Source organism: Carya illinoinensis, chromosome 10 (genome assembly GCF_018687715.1).
Source record: "Carya illinoinensis cultivar Pawnee chromosome 10, C.illinoinensisPawnee_v1, whole genome shotgun sequence".
Classification (NCBI taxonomy): domain Eukaryota; kingdom Viridiplantae; phylum Streptophyta; class Magnoliopsida; order Fagales; family Juglandaceae; genus Carya; species Carya illinoinensis.
In genome coordinates, this window is record NC_056761.1 from 27,595,902 (window position 1) to 27,618,551 (window position 22,650).

A 22,650-nucleotide genomic window follows, 5' to 3' on the forward strand; every position below is an offset into this window, starting at 1 on the left:
CAGCAAGGAAAGAGATCTACATACAATGTGTAGCAACATATTGCCTAGGAAGCCCCTCTCGAGGTAGACTAAAACTGAAGACTAAAACTGAATTGGGATGCGGCACTTGACAAAACCAAATGTAAAGTGGGCATTGGTGTGGTTGTTAGGGACTATGAGGGCAAGTTGCTAGCTATTCCAAGGATGCAACACGACCTATTCCCAAATCCCCTCTTCGTAGAAGCTTATGCTACACTACAAGCCTCCATATTTTGCAAGTCTCGTGGCTATGAAGAGGTCATAATGGAGGGGGACTCTCTACAGGTTGTCAAGGGCCTAAATTCAACATCAGATTCCCATACCTATGCGGGTCAACTGATCTCAAACACTAAAACCACTCTCAACTCCTTTACTACATGGTCAGCTAGATACATTGTAAGAGCAAATAACTATGTTGCTCATGCCTTAAGTAAGGATGCTCTTGACATCAGTGGTTATACCACAACTTTTGATATTGTTCCTCTTTGTATCCAAGCTTGATTTTCAAGCAATGATTAATGAAGGTTACGTTTTCTTATAATAATAATAAAAAAAAAAAAAAAAAAAGTCATCATGTATATTTTATAAAGCCACAACCTTTACTTTTTATCTTACTCAAAAGATGAATGAAAGTGTCTCACTTGACTAAAAGTTCATTATATATCCATTAAATAATGTGATCGAGTGTTTGGATAGATGAATTTAGTGGGAGGATTTGGATTTGAGCCTTTAAAATTGAAATCTCTGTTTGGATCCTATATTAGAATTTGGGTTTTGATTTGCACCAATGGCGATCAAGCTTTTAAGCTTTTCAAGATTTTAGATCTGAAATCATGAATAATATGAAATCCAAGTTCAAATGTAAATCTACATTCAGATTATTCTATTCAAATGCAACCTAAGTAAGTCTTAGATTTTAAATCCGGAATCTTATCCTCTGTTTCATTTTCATGATGAAAAACAAATTGATTCCACTTGCTTGAAATACTTTTAACTCAACAACTGGGCTACACAATCACAAATACCATGTAAAATCACCACTTACAAACTCCAAAATCTTAAATTGATAAAAATTAGTAGATTTTATTATTCATATTATCTTAACAAATACAACATGCTACACCCATAATTCATGTCAAGATTGCAGCTAATTTATTTAAAAGAAATAATAGTTGCAGCCGTAAGTGCGCAAATGTCATGCAATCAATTTGAAAAAAATGAATAAATGTTATCTTCTCTGCTCTTTTTACTCTTCCAAAGAGTTGACCGTTCCAAATATTGAATCCATTTGAGAGGACATGAAGCCAGCCTTATTCGCAGAATCGCAATCCAACCAGATATATACATCCGCGATTAGATCATGATTATCTCTAATTTATGTTGTGTAAGATGTTTTCATTCTTTTATTCAATCTGGATTCATTTATTAAAAAGTTGTAATCTCAGATAATTGTTTACTTTTGTCTGGATTCATTTATGACATAAATCCTTTCTATTTTTTGTTTTATAAATACCACATCTATCCTACTCTATGCTTCAAACTACAGCTTCCGGGGCCATCAATTACTAGATCTCTTCCCACTTGAGTTTTCTCTCATTCTTCTGTAAGTTGAAACTCTTGTCTTTCTCTTCCTTCTCCCTCTCTAACATGACCACGATTATGCATGGCTTTAATTCTTTTGTGTGCAAAATGTTTGTGGCTATGTTATTATATATTTTTCTATTTTATTTCTGTTAAATTAATTGAATTTTTATATTCATGGTCCCTACACTACATACTTACTAAGGAAACAAATAAAAATAAAATGAGGTGTGTGGTGTAGTGGTGATGAGTAAAATTTGTCATAATTGAGAGCATGATGGTTCTTACGTTTCATACTTAAGTGTTGGTTTTTACACCTTCCCAACGTTGGGTTTTCATTTCGTATATTTTTTTCCTTTTTTAATGTATTTTGTTGGAACTAGAAACGGAAAGTGCAAGAACACCATATGGGGGAAACTGCTACTGCTATGTGAAGTATGCCTTTTATGGGATTTTCTATTGGACGAAGTACTTTGATTCCTCTCTTCGAAGTAAATCTCAACTGTTTCATTACCGATTGGATACATGCGAATCCTTTTCATTATGGATATTTGTTCTTTCCTTCAACTTTGTTTTTGGACTTTTAAACCAAAACCAAATGTGCATTTAAGTTTTAAGTTTGTAGGAATCTTTTTAGATGTCATCCCCATTTTCTTATCTTGTATATCATACTTTTGTTTTAACTTAGTTTGTGCCTGTTTTTCTTAGCACAATTAAATTCATTAATAACATCGAAATACAGAGATAGTACAAGATATATAGATATCATTTCTCTAATTCTCTCAGGGTTTTTTATTTGATGATTACATCCTCGTGCTTTCGCGATTTATCAAATTGATCCTTCCTTCACAGAGAAGCTCCGCGACGTGTCACTTTCCTTGTTACAATATGAAGGCATTTAGCAAACGAGAAATGGCGGGATCTCCCATTTCCTTTATGGGGCTTCTGCTCTTATGTTTTTGGGCAGCCTTCACAGAAGCAGAATTCATGAAATATAAAGACCCAAAGCAGCCATTGAGTGTTCGAATCAAGGATTTAATGAGCAGGATGACTTTGGAGGAAAAGATTGGCCAAATGGTGCAGATTGACCGCAGTGTTGCATCAGCTGAGGTGACGAAGAAGTACTTCATTGGTAATAATCACGTATCATTTTTATTTTCTGTGTGTGACTTCAAGGGAAGAAAAAGAAAGTTAAAAGTGTCGCAGTTGTAAGTAATGCGCATTTAACAAAAAAATACTTTCTTTGGCAGGGAGTGTCATAAGTGGGGGAGGGAGTTTTCCAGCTAAGGATGCTTCTGCAGAGACTTGGATTAACATGGTGAATGAATTCCAAAAGGGTTGTTTATCGACACGACTTGGAATTCCAATGATTTATGGGACTGATGCTGTTCATGGCAACGGCCTTGTGTACAAGGCAACAATTTTTCCCCACAATGTTGGACTTGGCGCTACCAGGCAAGAACATCCTCAGTACAGTAATATTTTAACTACTGCCTTTTAGTGTGCCTGAGGAATAAAATATCAGAAATCCAAGAAGCTTGAGGATGTATTGATGTTTATCTAATCATTAATCTTATAATTAAAATGTATCACCTGTAACCAAGCTTCTTTCTGATCGACCAGAGACCCTGAACTTGTTAAGAGGATTGGGGCTGCAACTGCACTTGAAAATAGAGCTACAGGCTTCACACATGTTTTTGCACCTTCTGTAGCGGTATATATCAAAGTTTTCTGCCCGCTTGCTATCAGGATGACAGAATCTTCAACCAAAGTTCTGAATCCCTAATACTTCTGCCTATGCAGGTTTGCAGAGATCCTAGATGGGGTCGTTGCTATGAAAGCTTCAGTGAAGATCCCAAGATTGTTCAATCAATGACGGAGATTGTATCGGGGTTACAAGGGGACATACCCACTAAATCTCCCAAGGGTGTTCCATTTGTTGCTGGAAAGTAAGAATCTTGGCAAGAAAGTACCCTTTCACCAGCATCAACTTGTTTAGTTTATTTAATGCAATAGATAATGATGATATTGGATCTCAAATAAGTAGATTTCAACTGCTTTTGTTAAATCCTACACTAGCAAGTAGTATTCCCACGTCATATGCATGAGAATATGTTACTTGTCCATAATCATGCTTTGTTCAATCTTACATCATATAACAATACGAAATCCTTCTCACGTTTTGTCTGCAATAGCATCCACCCTTAGCTCTGTAAGTGCCGATCCACCTAGAGTAGAATCCTCTAATCATGTTCATTAAGAATAGCTAGAACGAAGAAAGATGAGCATTGAAAAATAAATGAAACAAGAAAAAGTTTGAAATAGGACCACTACTGATCTTTCTGTAGTTTGAAATTTGACTCAATAATTTAATATAGTCTGTTTGGTCTTTCAAATTCATAATATAGTTGGTGTTTCAGGATTTGTTTCTTGTCCGGGGGAAAGGGGAAACGGGTTGTGTTGGGTTATTGGGAAGGGGAATACACGAGGAGGATAACCGAGTATTTTTTGGCTTTCGCGAAAAATGGTTTATCATTGATGATGCCTTGTGATTTGAGCCATTTGATTGAATCTGTGTCTTTTTATAGAAAAGGAAGATAATTTCCTTGAAGTAAACCCATATTTCACCTCCTCTCACTTTTGTTAGGGACAAACACACTCAGCGCCCTCCAACTATGACATGTTGTAAATTGTGAACCCCCAAAGTACCAATTAGATTTACTTGCAAGATCATCTCGGATTCCCAGAAAGTCTCTAAACAATTTTTACCTGATTAAGCTGTTACTTCCCCTTGCTCTTGTCTTCTTTTGCACAGATACAAGGTTGCAGCTTGTGCTAAGCACTATGTGGGTGATGGTGGTACAAAAGATGGCGTGAATGGAAATAACACAGAGATAGACAGACATGGATTGCTCAGCATACACATGCCGGGCTATTACAGTTCCATCATCAAGGGTGTTGCGACAATTATGGTCTCATACTCCAGCTGGAATGGGATTAAGATGCATGCTAACAACGATCTTATCGCTGGCTTCCTAAAGAACACTCTCCGTTTCCGGGTAAAAATGAAATTAGTGAATTTACCTTAACTTTGTCAATCGTTTTCGGATTGAAAAGAGCATCTGGGAGCAACGTATAAATATTGTGACGGCCTGTTTCAGGGTTTCGTCCTCTCAGATTGGCAAGCTATCGACAGAATCCCCTCTGAATTTCATGCTAACTACTCACATTCTATCCAAACAGGAATTCAGGCTGGCATTGACATGGTTAGTCATTGAACTATTATGCTTACTGCTTATTCAAACTCGCATAGTCACATTAATGTCTCGTCAGTTCGGTGTTCTAATATTTGTCATGGACATATTGCAGGTCATGGTTCCCTACAACTATACAGAATTCATTGACGGTCTAACCTACCAGGTTAAAAATAAATTAATTCCTATGAGTAGAATTGATGACGCAGTAAAGAGAATTTTGCGTGTCAAGTTTGTGATGGGCCTATTTGAGAACCCATTGGCGGATTTCAGCCTCGTCAACCAGCTTGGAAGTCAGGTTAGTAGCTCATTTATGTTTAATTTGACCCCTCACAAACAACAGAAAGATCCTTACACCATTTATGCCACTGCACTTTAAAGGAGCATAGAGAATTGGCTAGGGAAGCTGTTAGGAGATCACTGGTGTTGTTGAAGAATGGTGAGTCTGCAGACAAGCCATTGCTACCCCTTCCCAAGAAAGCATCAAAAATACTCGTTGCTGGCAGCCATGCTGACAATTTAGGTTACCAATGTGGTGGGTGGACAATAGAGTGGCAAGGACTAAGTGGCAACAACCTTACTAGCGGTACATTGAAACTCAAACTCATCCCTTTTAGATGATCTATAACTAACATGCACCTGGTACATAAAAAGAAAAAAATAAAAAATAACCCTTTTGCATGAGCAGGTACCACAATCCTCAAAGCTATTGAAAATACCATTGATCCAATGACCAAAGTAGTCTACAAGGAGAACCCGGATGTTGAATATGTCAAGTCAAACCAATTCTCCTATGCCATTGTTGTAGTAGGAGAACACCCATATGCGGAGAGTCTTGGCGACAGCTTGGACTTGACAATCCCTGACCCTGGCCCAAGCACCATCACGAACGTCTGCGAGGCTGTGAAGTGTGTTGTTGTCATTATCTCCGGCCGCCCTGTTGTGATCCAGCCATATATTTCCTCAATCGACGCGCTGGTTGCTGCATGGCTTCCAGGATCTGAAGGCCAAGGAGTTGCCGATGTTTTGTTTGGTGACTATGGTTTCACAGGCAAGCTTCCGCGGACATGGTTCAAGACTGTTCATCAGCTTCCAATGAATGTTGGGGATCCACATTATGACCCTCTCTTCCCATTTGGATTTGGTCTCACTACAAAACCTGCTCAAACCAATTAAGATACGATTCCAGGGACTTTCCTGTAATTCCAGGACAGAAATGCAAGTTTTATAGTGACAAGAAAATAAGACGTTTCATTCCATGGAATTTTGATTATCGATTAATCTTACAAAGAGAAACTACTTATAAAATGAGGCTTAAAGACACAAATTTAAAACGACATCTTTTTATTTTAATATAATAAAAATAATAATAATAAATTATTATATACATAAATAATATTCGAGGTTTATTCATAAGTTATTCTTCTAATATGCAAAAGGAGACAATAAAATATTTTCAAACTATTGATAAATTATTTACTACTATTTATAAATTATTATTAATTTTTCGTTATTATTTATAAATTATTTCACTCATTTTAATAAATATTTTAAAATATTTATAATATCCAAACTGGACGTTAACAACTCACTTTAATAACCATGAAGTGTTTTATTGGGAGTGGGATAATAGCCCAATCGGCATATAGAGCCTTAGCATGCTGTTGTGAGGTTTTATTATCTCGTACTTGAATTATTGATGTTCCCAATGGACGTGTTATAGGGTAAATTAGTGAAGGAAATTAACGATATTATGGTATAGGGCCTCGGCTGTTCTTTGAGGGAAACTCGTCTCAATCCCATGCTAATACATTGAAGCAGAAGGTCAGGTACTTGGCATGAATATGCGTCTCGGAATTTGACCCTTTTTAATTTGCTTTATTCTACACGTTTTGTTTAAGCCTGCCGATTAGAAAAAGTTTAATTGATATGACCATTAGAATCGTATTGGTCTGAACCCCCAGGAGTGGCATAGTAGTCATAAAGCAAGTCTTATAAACCAGACATCATAGGTTTGAAGCTCAGTACCATTCCTATTTCCTATTAATCTTGGGGTAATTGGACTGGAAACATTTTTCTTAAATAACAACCCGTGTACTTGCGTGAAATTCCTTGACATAAACCTGTGCACCTTCAAAATTAGTTGGGGAAAAAATATCATTACCAGCATGGAAAGAATGATCAAAGCAATGTCATCTTATACGGTACTGCTTCAAGACCGTTGCAAGCGTAATTGCTTTCATTAAAAAATATCCATGAAGTGTTATAGGAAGTAACCATTGCACAATGATGTATGAATTGTGGCACTTTTGGGTTTTCTGCAAGGTAACAACGCGCATGTTTTTTTTTTTTTTTTTTTTTGATGTAAGATGAATTTCATTCACCATAAACAGGACATTACAACTTTGACAAGACATATAAAGTACAAGCCAACTGCAATCGAAAAAAGCTCACCAATACACAAATTTTTTTGTGACTGATATGGTCTTGTCCATACACTCTTATAGACCAAAAGTCTGAGAGATAGTATCATTTTGTCCAAGGCAGAATGCACATAACATCATACTCTATCTAAGATGGCGTAGAGGACACACTCTATGGATATAATCCAAGAGACAAGTGTTTTTTTTGTTTTCTTTATCATCCTAAACAAACCAAAACAGAAATTATAAACACATGGGGAAAGTTACGAGTTACAACTTAAAAAGCTGTAGATCCACACTTTCAACTAAACAAAGCTGCGAAAGTGGCGCGTGAGGGAGATGCGCCACCCAAGGAGCATGGTAGACAATCAGATTTGAAGAAGATGAAGTCACTGGCCCAAGCTGCCACTCATGGTGTCAGCAAAACCACCATTACAATGGCACGTGGCTATCACACGCTAGCAATGACCCAAGTGTGTGGCACACACGCCGCTCCTTTTGACTCGAACCTTCAACCGTCTGATATATCGGCGCCTTGGGAAGCCTGTTGAGGGGTGCGTGTTTACTACTGGACTACATAATGCAACAGATCAGCTTCTTCCATGCTTGAACCAAAAAACACATAGAGCAAAGCCATGCTTTGATCGGCTTACTCTCCGCAACTGGTACCACCAACAGCAAGAGACCGTCGTAAGCTACATTTGTCGTAGCTCCTCTCGACCAAAGGCACTCTCAACTCAAGCATTAAGGTCAGCAGCACTGCCATCACAGCAGAACGATGGGCTCTCCATCTGCAAATCTCCATGCTTTGACAATACACACAAAAACACAAACACAAGGATAAAGACGAGAAAAAAGAAGAACAATGCAAGAAATAGAGAGGTAGGAGGAAGGGAGGGAGGAGCCGAAGCTCCCACCTCCCTCTAGGGAGGGTTTCTGGCTTAGGTTCCAAGAGAGAGGTGAGAACTTCTCTCTCTAAGAAGAAAAAAATGAGCCGATTGGATTTATAAGTAGACTACCGTAACAATGCACATGTTGAATTAGTTTGGAGGTATCTTTTTTCTATATACATTGTTCCATACATACTTTTCACATAACTCAAGGTTTGAAATACTTGTCTGGCATTTGGTCGTCATATGAGAATACTTTTCTGAAAGTGCCTTTTGTTGTTTGGTGATAGATGTAATATTAATGTGTCAAGTTTTACTTCTACAATAAAATCTTCTATATTAAATAGGGCTAATTACAAATATTAGTCATGTGTATATATAACAACCGCGTCCACTTCCTAGTTAACTTTCTGATTAATCATGACTTTCAAACCCCAAAATACATTGCTTAACAAAAGAAGTATCATATGCAAGAAGCGTCCACAAATATCTACATTGTATCAAAGTCTTTTATATTTACAAAAAGAAAAATTAGAAAAAAAAAATGCAAATGACGTTTACACAAATCAACCCAATTCCCTTCGATTCTAAGCATTTGTCTCTTCCCGCTCTGCGAGCTCATCACTTGCACTACATGGGATACGTAAAATATTTAACACAAAAATGAGTCTAATACTTAATAAATAGTTATATCATACAGTTAAAAATAATAGTTCACATAGTTCTTTTCTCTTTAAAGGCCATGCAATCCTAAAACACACAATTGAACTATACTTATCTAGTTTTCACTTTCATTGACCGATATACACTGTTACGTTCTATGTGATAGACTTAATGGTCTTTTGGAGCTAACTCTACCCATGAACGCAAGATGGGAACCCATTTCTTAGGATGCTGTCATTGGATGCATTATCAATGGTACCGCTCCGACATTGCAATCGTCTCAATCATTTGTACCATATCATTTCATGCAGTCTTTGGTCGTTGCAAACATTCAAATCCATTTTGAGGGCACGTGTGTATAAGATGAGAGTCTTGAGGCACTCACCTCTATGGCTACATGTTTCTTTTAGGTGCTAGCCAATGGTTAGATGGTGGGACATAGACCCCACAGGTTGGGTGTACATTGGAACAACTCACTTGCCAACACCCACCCACATTTGATGGTAGATCTGGAGCAATGGATGTAGAGAATTTGATAGAAAGCTGGAGAAGATTTTTAGTGCAGTTTTCTGCACTAATGAAGAGAAGATGGAGTATGCCACCTACAATCTAAATTATCTAATGGACATAGTTGAACAAATAGAGGAGAGCGACTAGGAGACTACTCTAGCATGCAAGAGTAGGGAGAAGGGGTTCCAACTTCTTGGGAATGTTTCAAGAAAGCCTTCTTGGAGTGCTTCTTCCTTCGAACCCATGAGAGACAAGAGCAAGACAGTTTGCTAACCTTACTCAAGGCACCATGACTATTGATAATTAAGTACATAACAAAATTTCTAAATCTATCCTGTTTTTTCGAATATCTTATTCCCAATGAGGAAAAGAAAGCAGAAACATTTGAGTGAGGACTCAACTCGAGGATGCATAACTATCTTATACCAATTAAGATCCTTAGTTTTTATGGCCTAGTCACAAGAGCTACTGTCGTCGAGGAAGACATTGTAGAGGTTATGAAATGGAGTGAACAAAGGAGGAGTTTCTTGAAGTCTACCAAACAAGGGCAGGTTAAGTGGTTGTTTCAAGTTAGTGAATAGAGGCCACAACATGGTGAGATGAGATGGCATCCTGTTGTGAGAAGTGTGGTAAGGGGCATGGAGGGAAATGTTTGATGGTAATAAATATTTTGATCATTATGTTTATGCCTATATTTATGCACTGATTTCCAGTGTTTTGAATATTTGAATATATTAAATGTTTTCAATACATTACTCTGAATCCCAATATCTCTATGTGAAAATGTCTCTCTCCATATCATAAATCAGTAGTGTGAACCTAGAATCATGGGAACGGATGGAGAATCCCCCGAACCATTCCTATAAGACGTTGCCACATGCTTCACACGAGAAGGAGAAGGCCTTGTGGGGATTAGGGTGGAATGATGTTGTATTTGCCCTTATATGGTATGTCGGAGGATCCTACCTGATAGTCAGGATATAGGATCCTCCAACATATCACGTGTCAGTGCCCTCAAATTGTTTGGCTGGGTAAATGCATCTCTGGTGCAATAAGTATCTCTATATAAGAAGTCTATGTGATGAACATATGTCTGTATGACGAATATCTATGTGATAAGCAGTTGTGTGATGGTTGTATGTTCTCTAGCCCAAACAGGTTGAATATGGGATTTTACAGGTTTTATATATTGGTGATGAATTATTCCTCGCCATGCCTATGTATATGCATGTGTTATCTGAGAGGGTGATTCCTAACCACAATTAAGGATGGGCGTAGCTATAAGGGTGAGGGTGATTCCTCGCCACACAAATAGGAGTTTGTCCAATCTTTTCATGTGTGGTGCCCCCAGCCCCCTCTTGAAATTTGACAGTGACTGAACATGCCGGGATGGATTACACCCTTGTACATGATAATTAAGATACAATGTACCTAATGACCTAGCAGTATGCAATAAAAATTGCAGTGGAAAAAAATTCTTTTTTGACAACTTAAGCATAGTGGCAAAATAATAAACGCATGGTACCAACATAGTGAAAATATCCCAAAAGCGTTTACAAGCAATTGCACTTCCAAGAAGCTAAGTTTTCAAAAGACTCTCAAAATACGAAACCAATTCAAAATATAGTTTTCACAAAAGAACCCATAAGGCACTTCCTTGGTCCAACTTTTTCCTCTTTTCCAAAAAACAGTCCATGTCCCTATTCTTCATTCTCTTCATCTCCTCTACAAGACGTAGGGCCTTGAAAATGAGCCGATCAATGCTCTCTATCATATCCAAAAGTGAGGGCTCAGACGAGCTCTCGCGAGTCGTGGGCACCTCCTCACTGGTTAGGGGTACCTTGGTCCTCTTGCACTTCATCATCTATTCTTATCACGACTTCTACTATTCCAGGAGCAGAATGATAGTAAAAATTAAAACAATGAGATTTCAAGAAATATTAGTAAGTAAATAGTCAACATACCACATATATCACAAGTATATAAAAGCAAACCACAAATGCACGCATGGACATGTACTTTGAGGCAAAACTTTGACATGTGCAACAATGACTCTTTCATTTAATGACTTTTCATCTTTTAAACTCTTAACACATGTTAATATCATAAGAACTCAAGTTCTTGTTCATATCATGCCATCTTTTTATCGTTTCATAACATTTCATATTGAGACCAAGTCTCACCATATCATATCAGATATTCATATCACGGTGCATCACATCACATCATGGCATGTCATAAATATCATGGAGCTCAAATAACTTGCTCATATCACATGATTCACATGTTAAGAAGATATCTCACGGCTCAAATAAGCATCATATGTTCTCCGCTAGTTATTGCATCAACCAACGATCCACTTGATCTAGATGATTACATCATATCATACACATATTCATGTATGGTAGTTTGCATATTTCACCTTCACCGTAATATGCACCCACTAGCTTTAGGTGCGACCTTGCTCTGGTATTCTTTCATTAAAACCTTTCAAGACCCGTCGACTATACTTTGTCAACCAAAGAGTCTCCACTCGACTTTAACCACTCCAGAGTGGACATGGAATTCTACTAGGGCATTTCCCCATCCTAGTAATTGGAGTCATGATAAAACATATATTGACTCTTTCTTTTGAAAACATGGACTCGAATACATGAAATATGAACATATGACATAACACTTCACCATACTCGTGCAACCATGTGCAACCTGAAACATATATGATCCAATTCACAATGTACATCTCGTAATATCGCTTGAAAACATTAGAACATGCATTCATATGATGAATACACATGTAAACACACTTGAATTACACTCATCCAAACCCAAAAGAGATTTGGATTTCCATAATGTGGCCTTGGCTGAAACATCCAAGTCCTCCAAACTTGGATTTTCATCATCACAACTCCTGGACTCATGTTTCTACTCAATCTTACATTCAAACAAACATGCATAGCACATATATAAGGCAAAATTGAAACCCTTATTTAACCTATTCGAATTCCTTTTCCACCAAAGCATCGTAAAACTTGGCATTTCATCATATTTAATCAAAAGCCGATTATATCGTCATGGAATAACAAGATTTAAACAACAAAGTATATGCAAAGGCTTACACATCATATAAATTGAATACATTTCGTGAAATAAGATAGCAATATTTAAGCAAAATAACCAAACAAGAGTTCACACAATATATACAAGTGTTATCAAAAGTAGGTTGGAAGTTTACTTAAAAAAATCCAACATTCAAGTAAAACAAGCAAAATCTGGAAAATATATATATATATATATTTTCCAGATTTTATATATAGTAACGAGGCAATGAGAATCCATTCTTTTAAAACCCTAAGCCATGTGTGAAAGAGTGAGTGCTCTAGGTTATTCTCAAAACAAGAGAAACAAAGATCCTTAAAGCTCTTTCTCCCTTAGGTCCGAAACTCCTAAAAACAAAAGCCCTAGGTTTTCTTTGTAGAATGGACATGACTCTCGTTCTCTCCAAAGTTTCATGTTCATGTGCTTAAAACAAGAAAATACTACGGGTTCCTTCTTCCCCTTGAAGAAAAACCCTAGTTTCCCCAAGTGAGAGTGAGTGCTCATGTGAGAAACCCTAAAACAGAAACTTGGAGGGTGTTGTTTCCTCTCTTGGCTGTGCGTGTAAAGGCAGGGAATAGTGAGGTAGTTCTTACTCTCGTGTGCTTCCTTTCTTTTCGAATGCTATAGGAGAAATCCTTGGTGACTTCGAAATAGGACTTGAGAGGTAATGGTGGTGTTCAGTTGGTGAGAAAATGAAAACTAGAGAGAGAAATGGTAATGGTCGAATGGTGTTAAGAAAAAATTCTGGAAATTAGTCTCAAAAAGGCTCCTCATTTTTTGGCTCCCCCTTCATATTGGTGTCTCCCTCCCTTCTAAAAATACGAAGAGTCGTGCGCATGGATGCCACTTGGCTTCTTGGCCAAATGAGTCCCTTTCTCTTCCCTATAATGAGATTGCATTGGAAAACCAAAGGGTACTTCTTACGAGTGGCATGTAACTTTCCCCAACTGAATCGATCTTTCCTTCTTTACCCTTCTTCTAGTGTCTAGGTTCATTGTATCTTGTGGTGAAAGAGTAATTTTCAAAACCCTAAATCTTCTACCCGTGTGCATGAGTGCCATATGGCAAATGGAGTGTGTGGGTGTCTTATGTTTGCTAAAAACCCTAGATCTTCCCAATGATTTTGGTCTTCCCTAGGTGTAGGTGGAGTGTGTCCCTTGGGTTTCCTTGTCTAAGCCGTTTCCCAACTCTCTTCTTCCCTTACCAAAATCTTCTAGAATCATGACTCTTCCCATTCCCAAGCAAAGATCCCTCTTGGAACTCAAAAAGTCCTTCCCATGCATGACAATTGTTGACCAAGGTGGTTGACTTTTGCATGTGGGGCGTGCAACCCTATGGCTGAATCCTCTCTCTTTGTCTCATCCACTCACCTGCTTCTAGAACCTCTATGCATGTTGGACAAGTGTCATGTATTACTATTTTCCTAGGTTTCAAATGATGAGTTGTTAGGAAAAACAAAATATCCTCTCATGCCATATGGTGCCTCCACCACCTTTTGGGCTCAAATTTGGGCTTCCAAAACCCTAATTCCTCCAAGGCCGAAATCCATGAACATGCTCCTCCTATTTCCCTCTTGTGGGCTAGAGAACCATACACCAAAAGATTCAATTTCTACCAAAAATTAGAAAAGGCCTAGTAAGCTCTTCCAACACTTAGCAAAATTCAAAAGCAAAAATCACCATCCGCACAAAATGCATACAAGGTCCCTTATGAAAAATTAGGGATGTCACATCATGAAAGTGTTCATAGCATCTTTGGTAGCATTCTCTTATTAACAATCTTGTCATAGCCACCTAACCTAACTATGGTTTCATTATGAGGACCATAGATTTTGATGCAGATTCAGATCCTAGCATTACGCCCCAGGAAGAAGAGTCAAACTCACCTGAGTCCTAAGTGTGGAGATGTGATGACCGCTTTTGAGCGTATTTTCGCTGAAATAATTGTTTTTATTTTAATTAATATATCAGTTATTTATTTTAATTTATTTGCATTTTAAAATTGGTTTTTAATTTATTTGATGTTGTGTTTTATTTCTTTAAGTTGTTTTGTGGTTTTTAATCTTTTTGGCGGTTTAGTTTTGTTTTCCCGGAGTGAGGATTGGACCTCATCCTTTCCCTACAGCTCTTTTCCTTTTTCTCTTCTTTTTCCTTTTTCTTTTTCTTTTTCTTTTTCCTTCTTTCTTTTTTTCCTTCCTCTTTCTTTTTTCTTTCTTTTCTTTTTTTTTTTCTCTTCTCTCTCTTCCCGCTCGAGCCCCCCCGGTCTCTCTCTCTCTTCTCTCTCCTCACCCACGCCGGAAACGGTTCCACCCTCGACCCTCCGCCGTCCGGCCGCCGTGGTTGACACCACCCCCACCATCCTCTTCGTCTCCCTCCAGCACACCACCCCTCCGAACCTCAGGCCCATCCGGCCGGCTGTTTGGCCGGAAAACGCCCAACAAAGCCGCACTGTTTTTCCTCCGTTCCGCCGCCGTCGCTCCACCTCCGGCCACCATTTCTTCACCACTTCATCACCGGTCCCTTGCCGTCCTAACCCACCCATTTTCGGCCTCCAACGACCACCGGAACAGCTCCTACGAGCTAGCTTTCCTTTTTGGGAAATCCGGCCTATTTTCGGCGATTTCGCCGCCACCCACAGCCGTTCATCACTTCCAATAGCTTCACAACCATCCCTAGACCATTCCCTATCAATTTCGTGTCCTAGTTTATCCCCGTTCAAAAGTGAGTTTTTTCAAACCCACGGCCACAGTGAATTTTCACTGTGACGTTGCTCTTCTGCCGCCGTTTGCAACGCCGCTTGTTTTCTAAAATTACCGTATAGCGCTGTAAGTATTTTTCAAACCCTACTTTTAGATTTAAATATATATTGCTCATTCAATTTATTTATTGTTGTTGGTTGTTGATTCCGGACTGAGTCCGAGGAGTTTCGGGGGTCGGATGGATGGAGGACGGAGATAGTTGTTTTATTGATTTATGTTGGTTGGTTATCTTATTATGCATTGATATGGCATTACATGGTGCATGCACGTGTGTGTTTGTTTAAGTGTGAAAAGCCTATGTATTGGCGTAAGTGGTCTTACGGGTGCGTGTGTATCACGACCCCAAGCCGGGATGGGGTATTATCCCGGTGGAGCTCCTCTGGTCACTCGGGAACGGAATAAACTGAGTGATGTCCCCTGAGTTGTCACTCGGGAACGGAATAAACTGAGTGATGTCCCCTGAGTTGTCACTCGGGAACGGAATAAACTGAGTGATGTCCCCTGAGTTGTCGCTAGACGACGAGAGCGGGGGCTAGGGGTTGCTCGGCTACGAACGCGCCGGGCGCGGAATCGAGCATCGCTCTATGCACCGACTCCGTGGCCCTTCGCTGGTGAGGGCTAGAGGATGCTTGGCTACGAACGTGCGGGGCACGGAACTGGGCATCGCTCGTTAGGTGTCACATGCGTGGTGGTACTCTGCGGTGTGGCACTGGAGCCAGGGTGTGCGGATGACCCCTAGGGGAGGTCATGGTGCATACGGATAAAAAATGTGATTTTGGCGTGTGTGGAAAACTGTGTCTTTGGGTTTTGTGCATTGGGCATGGTTCATGCATATTGTTTGAGTTCTATATGTGTTTTTATCTGGTAGTGTTTGGGTTTTACTTACCTGCGGTACCATTTTTGGTTCCGTAGCTTTTGGTGCAGAGTTCGAGGAGGAGGAGGAGGAGGCTGAGCCCGAGGATGCGGCTCCGCCGGGTTGCTGATGTCATGCCTTGTATTTGATATTTTATTATATGCGTGTTTTGTAATATTTTATTTATGTATGTTTTAAACAGCTTGTATTACGCTAAGAAAATTCTGGTACTTAGTTATGACTTTCGTTATCTGCTGCGTGTTCTTCCGTGCACATTTGTTGCTTTTGCACCCACTCGGCACCCATCGATAGGATGGTGACCGGGTTGTCACCATCCGGACGTCTCGATTTCCCCGTGTTCGGGCGTGGGGATTTAGGGGCTTCACAGGAGACCAATAGTTGCAGTAGTTAACTTGTACCCACCATTACAATATACAAAGTTTTAAGTCGAGTGACTAGTTGTAATCAATCCACCACCTTATGGAGAATAGCTTTATATACATTTTGGATGATGTAATATCTTGGGATTTAATGAAGGGCAAGAGGCCCCATTTTGTCGTGTAGTTTAGTATTCTAGTACTTAATAGTTAACATTGTCACCGTAATGTATTTTATATCAACTCTCGCCTCAATTTCATAGATAAATATCTTAAACTTGTACTTCCCCTTGGATAATTACATGCATATTTCAATCCCCTCTTTGGACAATGAATCCTAATCCAAGACCTTCAAATAAAATGAGGCACCACAAATTGGTATCAAAGTGTGTGTTTATACGTGACTCTAGGTAGGGGTGTAAAAAAAAACCGAAAAACCGGCCCGGACTGGACCAGTTGTGCCGGTTTTGGACCGGTTCGGTCAGGAACCGGTTTTCATAAATGAAAAACCGGCCGGAACCGGTCCGGTTTCGATTTCGGTTAGTTTTGGACCGGACCGGACCGGTACTATTTATATATTAATATTATATATAATATATTTTATATTATATATAATTTTTAATCACATAAAAAATAATCACATATATACTAATACTAATATTGTAATATAGATTATAGTTATGCTCTTACTAATATAGTTATACTAAATCATCAAAACTAACACTAACATATAGCTATACTAATAGTCTAATATTAATACTATTATATTGTCTAATATATTATATAGCTATAACTAATACTAATATATATATACTAATACTAATCGTTTAATATAGGATTATAGCAGATTTTTTTTTTTATAAACCAGATTTTTGATAGCAGATTTTTTTTTTTATAAACCAGATTTTTGATAGCAGAATTTTTTTACATAGTAGATTTTTTTTTTTTGCAAAGCAGATTTTTGTAAATGGTAAACAGAATTTTTTTTATCAGTTTTTTCTTTTAAACATAATTTTTATAAAAAATTTGTATTTTATTAGAACCGGAAAACCGGACCAAACCGGACCGGAAAACCGATTTAGGAGGAAAATCGATGCGTAATCGGTTTTGAAAAATGCAAAACCGGTGCCTACCGGTTCGGTCCTAGATTTTGTATAAAATCTGACCGAACCGGACCGGTTACATCCCTAACTCTAGGCAACTCTTCAAATAATATGATAGTGCCAAAAAATATGAGTTGATATAGTGCCGTAAGCTGAAATTTAGTATTAGTATTGAGTTGTGCTTATGACTGAGAGATGGGATAGCATATAATAGGCTTGAGTTATGTTGCTAGATTTGAGGATGGTGTGACTAAGAGCCCCGAGAGGAGAGCAAACGCTGAGTTGTCATGAGGAAGGATTTGTAACATCCCGCTCCTTCTTTTTCTTATAGTTACGAAACCTCGTTCTGCATGCCGAGCCTCGATTGCGTGTTTCTAAAGATATCAAATGATTTTTAAAGAAAGCCTAGTGTTTTAAAAATATTTTTAAATGTCCTTAAAATATTTATATGTGATATTTTGAATGTCATTGGACTAAGTTTGTTTTTAAATAAAACAATTATAATATTTTTTAAGAACTCTAAAAATATTATAATTGTAAAAAATCATTTAATTTAAATGATTTCAGTCATTTAAAAATATTATGAGATTTAAATTATGTTGAAAACTCTAATTTATTTAAATAGTTTTATTCTCTTAAAAATAATTAGCAACACTTCAGTTTAATAAACCAAAATTCTCTAAACTAAAATTAAAATTTAGTTTTAAGTTTAGTTTATAAACTAAAATTTAGTTTAATAATATTCTATCTTAGTTCCTCTAAGTGTTTTAAGTTAAATTAATGTTTATAAATTTTTAAATCAGTATTTAAAACTCACCGTTAGATCATTTTGAAGATTCCAAGATGAATGGCCTAGATTAAATATCCAAGCTCCTACCATTTTCCCCTCACTTTTCCTTTCCCTTCTCTCTCCTTCCTCTCCCCTTCAACCCGATGGGCAGCAGCTCTCCCCCTAGCCGATTCTCTCCTTCTGTAGACTGGTGCCACCGCGCGCCACCCAGCCTCACCACCACCATTGGCACCTTCCTCTCACGCCGGCGAGCCCCTCCTCCCACCTATGAGTCCCACGCAGCCCTCTCTCTCCTCCTACGGTAGCCCAACCAAATTGGGTTTCACCCATTTCTTCCCTCCTACACCGTCGTACGCGGCTACCCATGTGACCACTGGCCACCTCCTCTCACCGAAAGCTACCCCCATGGCCTCCCTTCCTGGCAACTCTCTCCCTCTCCGTCGGATCACATCACACACATACACATGAAATCCATGGGTTTCTCAACTTGCACTGTCGTGCACTGCCGCTAAGGCAACCGTACGACCACCACCTCATCGGTGGCCCTATCCTCCACCAAACCCAACCACTCATAATTCTGATCCATCCCTCACATAGCCTCCATCTCTCTCACACGGCTTGCACCTCACGGTTTAGATCCACTTCCCTTCAGCCACCCACCGCCTCCTTGAGCCACCATAGCTCCATTGCACCTCCCTCAAGCCCTCCATGGCCAGCCAACAACTAGCCAAGCTCCCCCCTCCATTTCCGTGCCTTGAGACCCATGGCCCAAACTCCACCATGAGCCGCCATGACTCCACCTTGTACCACCTTGGCACCACCATGAGGCCACCACTCTAGGACCACAACTAAACCCTTCTTCACTCAGATTCATACTTGTAGCCACCTTCAATAGCCCAAATAGTCACCGAACGCAGTTTAATCACCACGTACGACCCTTCCAATGCCTCAGTCGTGCTAGATAGCGAGTAACGCATTAGTTCATCCTGACGATGGTATAACTGTCTCTCCCTCGTTAATTATGCTAGATACTAGTTGATTATTGTGGAGTTCGTTGTGTAGTAAAAGTGTTGGGCGTAGTTGTGTAGTGTGTTGTGAATTGTGGGTGTGAAGTGTGTGTTGTAGTAGTGATGTGGTGTGGTGTAATATGAAGGGAATACACGTGGTGTGCACTCCATGTAGTGCAGCGATGCACCGTGTGGCATGCATCTTAGTGATGCGTGGTGTAATGTGGATGGAAGAGAGTTCACGTGGAGTGTACTCTATGTGCTGTCGTGATGTACCGGATGGCGTGTCATGAAGGTTGGATGGCGTAGTTGAAGAGCGTAGAGCATATAGGTTGTAACCACCATCCTTAGTGACTAACCAGACAAGCCTATCCCTTGCTCCACTCATGCTCACATGAATCTTCTGGATCACTGCAGCATTTGAAGGTCCAAGCAATCTTAGGATCTTTTCCCTGTCCCACTGTTTGGTGTTTTCATTTATAAGTTCAGCTACCATAGCTTCCTCATCATTGATTAGCCCGTGTCCTTGAACCATGAAAGATGAAGGTTGAGGTAACCATCTATCCTTCCATATTTTAGTCTCCTTTCCATTACCAATTCTCCATATTGAACCTTTCTCAATTAGAGCCCTTGAGGAATAAATACTCCTCCAAATAAGAGAAGGTCTGGCCTCCAAATGAAATGTCTTTTCCTTTACGATAGTTTACGAAATGACACAGACAATGTTTTAAGAAAGAATGCTAAGTATAAGTTTTCAAGTATACGCATATAATGACCCTCCTTGGTAGTCCCTTTTTATGCACCCAAAGTATTAAGTGTATATAGCTGAATGGATGTTTTGCGTAGTAAGTATTAAATGTATTTTCACAAAATGAAATGCGAGCTTGATACCTCATGCTTTAAACAATGCTTCAAAGGACATGAAAAAAGTGTTTTAAAATGCCCCTATGAAACATGATATTTTAAACGATGCCATGAATTAATGATTGTGACGCCCCCAACTCCCATGTACGGACACATAGAAATCGAAGCATCGGGATGATGACAACACGGGTCACACATCCTATTGCCAAGTGCCAAGTGTGTGTACATGCAACAAGTGTACAATAAAATCACGCAGTGGATAACAAAAATCTTATAAGTACCAGAATTTTTGTTTAAATTCTGGTACAAGAGTAAGGTACATGACCATGCGTGTGACTTCATAACGAGCAATACTCAGTTCATCGCCCCGATCATACGTAGCCAAGCATCCTCTAGCCCCCGCTAGCAGAAGGCCACAGAGTCGGTACAAGAGCGTTACCATCCCGCCTGCTCCCGTTATCGCCCAGCGATAACTCAGGGGATGTCACTCAGTATATTACACTCCCAAGTGACCAGATGAGCTTCACCGAGATAATGTCCCATCTCGGCTTGGGGTCGTGATACACACGCACCCGAAAATCTATTTACACTTATATGACCAGTTTTTCTCAATTTAATACATGCACATGAATGTACCATGCAATGCATATCTCAAGACACAATTTATCCAACAATTCTCAACATCAACAATAACCAAACAACTCCGTCCTCAATTCATCCAACCACCAACTCCTCAGACTCAGTCCAGAATAACCAACCAGTCAATGAATTTATTGTAAAAGTAATAATATATTTAAATCTAAAATAGAGTATAGAAAATTTTTGAATGATCAAGAGGCTGCAAACGGAGAAAAAAAAGCAACACTGGCCATGGGTTGTAAAATACCCACTTTTGAATGGGGACAAACGAAGACTTGGGATTGATAGGGAATGGCCTAGAAGTATTTATGAAGCTATTGGAAGAGAGAGTTAGCTGTGGGTGGCGGAGGAAATGGCGGTGGAAGTGAAAAGGCAAAAAAAGAAGTTGAGCTCGTGAGGACTACTCCGGCAACGGATCAAAGCTGGAAATAGGTGGTTTAGGACTGCAAGAAGTCGGTGATGATGTGGTGAAGAGGTGGTGGCCGGAGGTGGAACGACGACAGCGAAATGGGAGAAAAATCGTGCGGCTTGGAGGAGCCCACGGCGGCACGGGAGGGGCTGGAATTTGGTGGGGAGGTGCACCGGCCGAAGGGGAAGAAAATTGCCTTAAATTAGCATAGACAATCAAGCATAGTTCAGAACTAGGTTACATCGTTTTCCTAGAATAAATAAAATTTAGCTCATGCTAGAAATGGAATTCAACATAAACGAATTCACCATAATTGTTCTGAGAATATTGGAAAAAAATAAATGCTGAAAAATACTCCTCGCAGCCGCAACTCGTCTTCAAAAACTCAAGGAAATGTTTCAATGCTTTTCTCCCATCTGTGCTAGTGTATAATTCCAAAACAGATGATTTGAATCCTTCTAACTGTGTTTTTTTGTCCCAAAAAATGTTCTCCAGTCCAAAAGGTACGGCCATAAAGTGAAAAATCATTTTTATATAGTGTGACGGCAGAAGATCCTAGATCTGTCAAAATACGATGTTCACTCGAGCGGGGTGTAGAGCGCACATCGAGCGTTCGACTCTGCCTGATTTCGCTCGAGTGGCCAATGTCTCCGCTCGAGCGATCTTTGTTATCCAGCAACCCGCTCGAGCTCACTGTCGAGCGGCAGTCGAGCGTTTGAATCTGCCTAAATTCGCTTGAGCGGCCAAAAGCCTCCACTCGATCGATCTTGTAAAATCTGCAATACGAAATTTTGCAAGTCATCAAATACCCCCAAACTTACAACTTTGTTTGTCCTCAAATAAAAAGAAAAGCAAATGATAGTTTAGGCAATATCAAATCGACCCCAAAGAGAAGTATCATCACTCACCAAGGTTTTATGAATTTTAGATTTCATCACTAGTATCTTACTCTTTTAACATCAAAGATAGCAAGAAAATCAATCAAAAATTTTGCAATTTGTCAAGCAAGAGTTAGGCGTTTACTTCAACCTAAAGCTAAGACCTTGAGTGTGTCTGTGATATAGTCAATTTTACCTCAAACCACCTGTAAACTCAGATAAAAGTAGAACAACTAAAATCAGAAGAATTCTCTCAAAACTTAACCCCATAAGTCCAGTTTTCAGAAATCATCTACACTAATGTAGTCAACACCAAACATCAGAGATCAATAAGTCCTTAATAAGGTTGTAATGATAGGCCACAGGGTGAGGGTTAAGAAAGAACTGGATATAGAAAATCAAAGCAAACTGGGAAAATACGTAGTGAAAAGAACATTAAAAGAGATACCCACATGATTCAAATCATAGCTCTTTCTTGGCAATATGCTCATACTTGTGGCATTATTATTGCTGTAATCACTGATGCAATACCAA

The 22,650-nt window shown here is 39.2% G+C and overlaps 1 protein-coding gene across 1 annotated transcript; it reads left to right on the forward strand.

Moving 5' to 3' along the window:
* The first annotated feature begins 1,556 nt into the window (after positions 1-1,556).
* Positions 1,557-6,126, forward strand: LOC122278879 (beta-glucosidase BoGH3B-like). The gene is made up of 10 exons (XM_043089090.1): positions 1,557-1,621; positions 2,452-2,731; positions 2,850-3,054; positions 3,223-3,313; positions 3,403-3,548; positions 4,415-4,658; positions 4,761-4,865; positions 4,969-5,151; positions 5,235-5,439; positions 5,542-6,126. The coding sequence occupies exons 2-10, from the start codon at positions 2,488-2,490 to the stop codon at positions 6,027-6,029; spliced, it is 1,911 nt and encodes a 636-aa protein (XP_042945024.1). The 5' UTR covers positions 1,557-1,621; positions 2,452-2,487; the 3' UTR covers positions 6,030-6,126.
* Positions 6,127-22,650: the final 16,524 nt, after the last annotated feature.